At 36.6% G+C, this 9,383-nt stretch overlaps 1 protein-coding gene across 1 annotated transcript; it reads right to left on the bottom strand.

Moving 5' to 3' along the window:
- Positions 1 to 299: 299 nt before the first annotated feature.
- Positions 300 to 3,034, bottom strand: LOC137571876 (obg-like ATPase 1). Its single transcript, XM_068283548.1, has 5 exons — positions 2,977 to 3,034; positions 2,560 to 2,857; positions 1,858 to 1,918; positions 1,210 to 1,591; positions 300 to 1,138 (listed from the first exon to the last, which is right to left on the bottom strand). Exons 2-5 carry the CDS (start codon positions 2,738 to 2,740, stop codon positions 569 to 571), a joined length of 1,194 nt encoding a protein of 397 aa, XP_068139649.1. The 5' UTR covers positions 2,741 to 2,857; positions 2,977 to 3,034; the 3' UTR covers positions 300 to 568.
- Positions 3,035 to 9,383: the final 6,349 nt, after the last annotated feature.

Genomic DNA, 9,383 nt, shown 5'->3' with positions numbered 1-9,383 from the left:
TAAAAACTTTGCCGGCAAAACAGAATTTTCAACGCTTAGATTTTCACAGAAAACAAAAAAAAAAAAAAAAAAAAGCAAAACCAGTTCTCCAAAAATCTTAAAGAAACAGCCAAGAAACTTATACAAAATATCCAATTAAAATCATATAAAAGACACTCGAAGAAGCAGGATAATGAATATTTTCTTTTAAACTACATTAGATTTAGTTGCCTTGATTGACATTCATACATGAGTCACAGAAATTAGTTTACATCGACACACACTTTTTCAATCCAACCAAAAAAAACTCACAGAACGTATGACAGTGTCATAAATGTATTTTACATATGGTAAAAAAACGAAATCGGCGAAAAAAAATGCATTCTATATCATATCAGATATCAGAGGCCTTTGATATTGAACATGAACATGTGTGTGATAGGTAGACAATAAGCAAGTGAGAGCGAGAGAGCGTGAAGATACTTCAGCGCTCTCGCTTACTCGCCTAAGCTAAGCAAAACGATTGCGAGTATAAAATCAAATTAATATACAGAATTGCAAACATGGTGACAATGGTGGCAAGGCGATATCATTTCTTTTTAGCGTCCTTAAGGCCAGCGCCGGCATTGAATTTGAAGAATATAATATCACCATCCAACACCGTGTAGTTGCGTCCCTGTTGGCGATATTTGCCCGCCGCTTTGGCATTCGCTTCACTGCCCTCAGCTTTGAAGTCCTCGAAATGCATTACTTCGGCCATAATGAAACCGCGCTCGAAGTCGGTATGGATACGTCCAGCGGCCTGGGGAGCCTTTGTGTCCTTTTGCACAGTCCAGGCTTTAACCTCATCCGGTCCGGCGGTGAAGAAATATTCCAACTGCAATCCCTTATAACCAGTAACAATGATCTTGTCCAATTGGCTTTTGCATTTAGTTTCCTCCTCAAAGGCCTTGCGTTCAAGTTCGTCTTTCTCGCTCAGCTGCTGCTCGAAGGCACCAGAGAATGGTATGAGCAGAGCTCCCGGATCATTCTTATCAATCCATTCTTTAATCTTTGGTAGCCACTTATTCTTTTTGCGTATGAAATCTTTGTCAGAGAGATTAACCAGATAAATCACTGGTTTTGAGGTCAAAAATAAATACTTATTTAATGTCTCAATCTAAAAAGAGAAATAGAAATACATTAGTGAGTAATTGTTCAATATGATGATGCGCCGGCAGTTAAACTTACATCATGGGCATTCCAATCTTCAAAGCGCAAATGACGCTTTTGATCAATCAAAATCTCCTTGATCTTAACCATAGAATCATATTCCGGTTTTAATTTCTTATCACCACCACGAGCCACCACCTTTTCCAGTTTGTCTAGATTCTGGAGTAGCTTTTCCTCATCCTTTAAGCGCAATTCTTCCGAAATGATCTCCAAATCGCGCACTGGATCAACTTCACCCTCAACATGGGTAACATCAGGATCCTCGAAGGCACGACACAAATGGAAAATGGCATCGCAGGCACTGATGTGCGAAAGGAAATCGTTGCCCAAACCTTGACCTTCGGCGGCACCCTTGACAAGACCGGCAATGTCCACCACATTTAGATAGGCAGGTACCACACTGAAAGATGACGAAGCGTGTGAAAAAAGCCAAATATTTATATTTATATAAATAGTTTAAACAATTTCAATCACATTTTTATATATCTGTATGTGTATAGTATATAATTAGCTTGAATTTGAAGGTCATAAAGTCAAATTAACAAACACAAATCGATCAATCTCTAACCCACAGATTGTTCAGCCTACAGATCATTTCTAATTTACTGATTGACTACGAATATATATATGTGCACATTGATGTTGCTATTTAAAAGTGAAACTTACCTGGCTGGTTTATGGTATTCCACCAGATAGTTGAAACGCTCATCAGGCACAGGAACGCGACGTATGGGTAAAGCAAGATAATTCCAACAAGTGACGACATGGAGAGAGAGATAGAGAGAGAGGGATTGGAAGAAAGAGGTGGAAGATGCATGTTAGCGGAGTTTTGGCACAAAGATATTATATTGGGGAGACCCGGCAGCGGCTGCTACAACAACAGCAACAACATCATCAATTGGTGGTCCACAAAAACCGCCGATCATTGCAATTTTCTATAATTTTGTTGTGCCCAGGCCAAGGCGGACGCAAAATGTAAAAATGAAGTCGTCCGGCACACAAGATGTGCTGGGGTTAAAGCGGCAGCAATTTGCATATTGAAAACTGGATCTGATCAAAATTGCCAAGGACACGCCTTCAAGAAAATTAAAACGAACGAAAAAAAACTTCATAGTTTTGAAATTAGAAGCGGTTTACTGTGGCTGCAGCAGTTGTTGTTGTTATTGTTGTGTAGTGCCTTTTAAGCTGCTCAGCTCCTGCGGGTGAAAAATTATATTTCGTTAAAAATTACAATGATTAAGAAAATTGAAGAGCCGCCAGGCATATTGAATATATCTACATATATTTATATATATATGTACATACATATATACATCTATATAGCGAGTAGGTAGGCAGGTATATGTGCCTATAATTGGAAATACTTATTCTCATTGGGTTTAATCGTGCAGAAGGGGAAATTCTCCGCGGGGGCAGCGCTCTCTGTCAGCACGTTGAAGAACGTCGATTTACCCACATTGGGTACGCCGACAATACCAATTCTTAAATTGGTGCCAATTCGTCCGATTAGCGGTTTACGTTCTGGTTCATCATGCTTCTTCGGTGGCATACTGGATCCTTTTTAGTATCCTCGCAACTCAAAATAGTAACAAATTTTCGAGATTTCTAGTTTCCAAAATTCGGTTTAACCTCACTTTATGTCTAGTCTGACTCGTTCAGTTTCCAGCTATTTCAAATGTAAAATAAATGAAATGTTATTTGATTTAATATATAATACACAGCAATACACAATTATTTGCATATTGCGATTTGCAATATTTACAGAAAATCTGTTTAATTACTTACTTGCGGCGTTTTGTTGCCTTTGCCACCTCCGGCTGATAGCGCTGCCAGAAGCTAATTGTGGCAACTCCATCAACTTGACGGCGTGGCGTATAACGTTGCCAGATTTCACTCACCAAGTCAAATTTTAAATTTGCGCGCTCAACTACCAATTCGGCTAAGCCATATAATTTCGTGCAATAAAAACAAACATTTAAAATTCTGCAATATATTTCTAGCTAATTTTCTATAAAGCGGCAGCATTTTTCGCCTTTTTCATGACACTTGCTCATCCAAAGTGAAGCCGGAACATAACGAATGCTGGAAATCCAAAACGCTTGATGCCTAACAAAACAATTTATTCAAATAATGCATACGACATTTTATCTGTAACTTAGCCAATAAAATAGGATTAAAAATAGAAACTCCTCGTTGCATTCGAAACATTTCATATGTTTTTAAATTAGTCCGTTAGCACTATTACTCAACCCTTAGGACTATTGCTCGCACCCTTAGGACTATTACCCGCACCCTTAGGACTTTTACTCGCACCGTTAGGACAGCCGTTTCGCGCACATTTCAAATTTCAAACCATTTAAACAATTAAAGCCTTTTGATAATAAATTGCAGTAAACATAAAAATACACTTGAGTGAATGCTTCCCATATAAATATATATATATATACTATAATGATATTTAATTCACTTTCGCTGCGCTAAAGCATACACAGTCATAACGAGCGCTAACCAGTTTTTGTGAATGCTTTTGACCCACAAAAACAAAAAAAAAAATACACACACAACGATAAAAAAGAAAGAAAAAGCCTGGCCAACTGTCAAGGTCAAACGTTGCCGACTCACGTACACGCAATTTGGCGGTTTAGTGAAAAGCCTTTGCAATAATCAATAATTTCGCATAATTATCGTATCGATCGTCTCGATCGAACGAAACTTTCAGCTTTATTGCACATTGAAACGCAAGTCTGTCTGGGTCCCTCAGCCCCCCCTTGCTAGCTACAAAACCCTTTTCCTACTCATCGATGATGAGATACTTAAATGCCACTTCTACCCATAACCCCATACCAATTGATTTTGGTTTGCTTGATTTGTTGCCAGCGACGTTTACGGTCCCTAATTAAAAGCTCCGTTATGCGTGAGTTGAGTCTGATGAACTCCTTGGCCCATGGCCCATGGCCCTTAGCCCTTGGCCAATGGCCCTGCATACGCGTATTTGGCTGCGTGCCTAGAAATTTTCTTGATAATTTCACGCTACTTTTGTCTTTTATCTTTCCCTCTTTTATATAGTATTTGCGGTTTTAGGTGAAACATTTAAAAAACCATTTGTCTGGACAACCGCAAGAAAACCATTTCAAGGATCAACTGACCATGGATGAAATGTTTATCTAGTCCAACTGCTGTGCCAATTGATTGATTCAGTCAAGTTCCCCTCAAGCATGTAATGACGAGTCACGAGCGACCGCAAAATTTTCTTTTTCTCATCATTTTTTTTTGGTTTTGTTGTTTTGCCTGTTTCATTGTTGTGCGGTTGGCCTGCTGACGTTTTAAAGATCCTTCCATATTCTGTCGTAATTCTTAACTTGACAAGTTCACTTGTATTCTGGCAATAGATCTTAAAGTGGCTATACAATTTTTATTAACGAATATTAGTTTCAACTTTCATTGCCCTTCTGATAGTCCTTTATCGATTTGGATAGCTATAGAAGCAGATTTTTCTATGACATAGTTGGCCATTAACTAGGCCTTTGTACGGGGTTTTAATTATAGCTTTTTTTTAATGATCCATCAGAAGATGGCTTAAGTTTTAAGGGAGTAAACATTTCAATTATTTTTCGTTTTAATTACTGAAAATTATAATTGAAAGGGTTTTGAAAGACCAACAGTCTTAACTTAGTCTTATAAGGGTAATTTTTTGATCCATTAATCGATTTAAAACCTTAAATTTAGTTTAGACAAAGCTGCGGGCGAAATGAGGTTCGCTGTTACTCCCCTATTTACTCCAATTAACACCAAGGACTTAAGGAACCATATCCGGTGACGCCTCGGCCAAAAAAAAAAGCAATCTTTGTGGAACATTTTCAATCCCAAATTGCAAACGATCAACCCAAGTTCTCCCTGCCAACCTCCATCGTCGAGCTTGCGGAACCTTCATCCGCCTGTGCATCACCTTCTCAAGGGCTCTACTCGACCCCCCTGGTCACTATGCCATGAAAACCTAACCCCAGAAAACATTCTGAACTCCTGCCGTTCCTTAGACAGCATTAGGGTCTCCCCTTTTGGAACCCTTACCCCCCTCTAAACTTTTATATAATCCATCTGTAGACAATATCCTTAAAATATACAATTTCATCAAAGAAATATGAGAACAAATTTACGAGTCAAGACCCTTGCAGCTAGTTCTCTTCTTATAAATCATTATGTTAAGTAACTATTACTAGATTTCATTTGTTAAATAGGTAAATAAATAGTTTAGAATTAGCTTATTTGCTAGGTACTTTAGTTTTTTGTTTTGGTGGCGCTTTGTTTATGAACTGGATTAAAAATTGGCTCTTTGTGAAAAGATAATTGCTTATATTATCTTCATAAATTGGTTCATCGTCACCCAGCTCTATCTCTAATATTGTGGGTATTCTATATAATATCAAAATGCCATTGGTCGAGAGAAATTTCGTCTGTTTTCCGACTTGAGGGCATATAAATATTATTTTCCTGTCATTTTCGGGGAGTTCAGAGAGTTTTCTATTCAAATTTTTAGCCATTGCTTAATTCATTTTCTAGTTTTGCCCAATTATGGTTTAATTATAATTGCCTTTTATTGAGCTTAATTAACAACCACCAGCTGAATACATTTGTATATGTATGTATGTGTGTACATACATGTGAAGTGTGAAGGAAGATGGCTGCCTTCAACACACTTTGGGCCATGGACCAACCCACAAGCGGAATGGAGGCCCGCATTGTTGTAGGCGTTTGCCAGAAGCCACATAAATTTTATTTCACTACATTTGGACGAACGGCCGGTCGGAAGAAGGGAGTAGGGCTAGGGGAAATCAGCCAACAAGTCTGAGAGAGCAAACGCATACATGCACGCACATTTCGACTCGCACCTTTAATCGTATTCATATTCGTATTCGTATTCACATTCGCACCCACATTAAGTTCATAATTTATAATTATTTATAATTATGCCAGGCAGGTGAACTAAATCAACATCCATTCAATGGAAAATGTGTTGGAAAATGTGGAGCCTCACACACACACACACACACACACAAACAGTAGTCGTAAATAAATTTTCATATTTTTTCCTTTTTTTTATTGCCTTTAATTATAATGTAGTCGTTTGTTGGCTTGTTGCCTGACTGACTGACTGACTAACTGACTTGGTAATAAGCTCCTTCTGCTGAGGAAGAGCCCCTTCTAACTCCCCCGTCATATATTTATGCAAATTATTTACATTTCGTTTGCTTGTGGCCTCAAAACGAAAGACTTAAGCAACAAACTTGACAAAATGAAACAACAAAAACAAAATTTACAACAAAATTTTAAAAAAAAATTGTATTTTTTAAGCTTAATTTCATATTAGATCCTTTTCTCAATTACAATTATGATATAGAAATTTAAGTGCAGAATATCTACTTTAATTTTGGCTCACTTTAAATCTCATTCAAAATTTCAAATCCATTTAAGAATCATCGAGTTCGAATAGTCAATAGCTTAATTAGTTACTTGATTATAATTTAAAATAAGCTTAGCCTTAGCCCAGACAATATAAGTTCATGTCTTAGAATTATTCTACTAACTTTATTCTAATTTTATTAACTCCCATCTTAGTTAGAGTTATAGATCTGTAAGGTTAATCCCTCGAAGATTCCTTACTGCCAATTTCTTAAAGCTTTCTTTCTTTCTTTCAAAGTGAATCATCTAATTAACTTAGATATAACAAAATATGCTTTGGGAGAGTTTCAAGATCGCATTACGTAGAAGTAGCCAATTCGTATTGACACTTAAATTTTATCTCCAATGAAAGATTTAAATATAAGTTGTTGTGATTTCTAATTTAGATCAAAGCCAACTGAAAGAGGTTCCAAGTTCCAATCGCAATTTTGCTAAATGAGACGCTAGGAAGCAAGATAAGGACGATGAAATCGACAGATTGTAACTGACTTGGACAACAATCTGAATTGCCAGAAGTATTATCCATAAAAAATATATCTAATTGGACCAAATAATATGCCCCACCCAACATCCCTTGAAATATTTCTCTGTGGGTATTTAGAAAAATGAAAATAAAAATACACCCTAAATTATAAAAATTTGAGCAATTATTGTATTATTATTTTGTATGTAAATTTTGCTACTCTCTGCATTCTTTCCACCAGTTTGCCTCTAACACTCTCTAGATCGGGACCGGGATCGGAGCAGATGCCCCCCTATCAATGCATCAGCTGCCAAATTGCATGTTGCATATTAAAAAAAGGAAGGAAACCAGAAAAACAAAGAGAAAACGAAAAACTGGCATGCACTCAAAGACAAAGATGACACACAAAGGAGCGCAGAAAGATGGACAGAGGACCGTATAAATTTAAAAAGAAGGTGCGAGACACACAATTGTTTAGTTATAGAAAAAGCTGACACCGGAACGAGCTGTATTATATATATATATATGTATTTGTATGTGCCTAAATGTAATATATATAAAAAGAAAGGAAAAAAAAGTAGGCGTTACCATAGCCACTCCCCTTGCCACACGGTTGTTCGAGAAATGGAAATCGTAATAAACGCAATAATAATCATAAAAAAAAAAAACTAAACTGGGAAAACAACAATAATAATAAAAAAAAAAAATACAACACGAACCCAACCGAAGGAGAAAAATGGAAACTGAAATGGAACTCACCCTTGCGGCTTCCTTTCTCATAAATGAATTATAAATAGGTAGACCAAATCTACCTCATACTAAGGCGTCGCCTTGATAACCCCCTCGCCCCAACCCCTCCAGTCATCCCATTGTGTGGATCATCCAGCTTCCATAACACGTGACTCAAAAACTCTCTGGCACAGCAGCTGCCCTCTTTTCCTTCACCTGATACCCTGCGATTTCAAAGACTAAAAGTTGAAAAACGAAGAAAAACCGCAGCACATAGAATTTTCCTCCAAACGACCCAGAGATTTATATTGAACGAGAATAACTAAAGTATTTACATTTCTCATAATCGCATTCGTCGCGGTTATCCTTTCTATCATAGAGATGGTTAGACTCCATTACCAACATTCATATCTCTGGCTCAGGGTATTGCAAGTTCGTTACTCTATCATCGTTTTGAAGTCTTTCATTTTGGATTTCGGGACACTTCCATTTGGGTGCCATGGGCCCTTTGCTTTGCTTTGACGCATTGCTTATTATATTAAGCGATTATCACCGCAGGACATCCGACAATCTGTCGTCGTGGTTGTGTTTGGTTATTGTGGAACGTGCTAAGGCCAAGAGTTTCTTTCGCCTTGATTCCACCCAAAAACATGTTGGACAATCCAAATAGCTGAAATAAATTTAAAACATTTCAATTGACTTGGTCGAGAGCAACAGATTGTTAAGAGACGAATGACTGGAATTGAGAATGTTCACAAATTTGTTTTAACTTAAACGACTTCGCCTACAATTTAACAATAATTTCAATAAATAAACAAAATTTTACTTATATTATGTTCATTGGTTTAGAATTTTCTCCTTTTCCTTAACTTTTGACCAGAAATCTCGATAACAATGTCAATTTTTTTGCCGATTTTCTTATGTCAATGATATGATTCAACTTGCATTAAAATATTCAATAATAATACTAATATTTTAAACAATTTTTGTTTAAAATTGTAAGAAATCGTGTACCCAAGTTCGAAATTGCTTAACACTTTGCCTTCTGAAATTATCTTGACTTTAAAACAAGAAACTCAAAAAGGTCAGGCAAAAGAAATTGAAGCGTAAGTACGTTAAGTGCAATTGAATTAAAGGAAAGAGTTATACATAAATAAGCCAAATGTAGTTAAGCAAAGTCTGCATGAGCTAAAATGTTTGTTTAGTCAATGTATTTTCATAAATTGATTGTCGGTGGCCCAAATAGACACCCTATTTTAAGGTCGTAATATAATACTTTTGGATCCTAAAGTTCAGTTCATTTATATACTTTTTTATGTCTATCTCATCTTAGGAAACTTATGAATTCATCAAGTCATTTTTTGGCTACTTGGAAAGTATTTTGATAAAGCCAATTGAAAAACTTCTAAACTTTGTAGTCAAAAAGATTTAACATGGTTTCAATTTCAAGTACTAAGTCTCGGCAAAAGTATCCTTAATACCTTACTTTGAAAACAGAAAAAGAGGAAATTCAGATCAAATCTCTGACATATCTTACAAGGGG

This window comes from Drosophila tropicalis, unplaced genomic scaffold (genome assembly GCF_018151085.1).
Source record: "Drosophila tropicalis isolate 14030-0801.00 unplaced genomic scaffold, ASM1815108v1 contig_158, whole genome shotgun sequence".
In the NCBI taxonomy this organism is placed as follows: Eukaryota; Metazoa; Arthropoda; class Insecta; order Diptera; family Drosophilidae; genus Drosophila; species Drosophila tropicalis.
The sequence above is the reverse complement of the archived record's forward strand: the minus strand, read 5'-3'. Positions and strand labels throughout refer to the sequence as shown.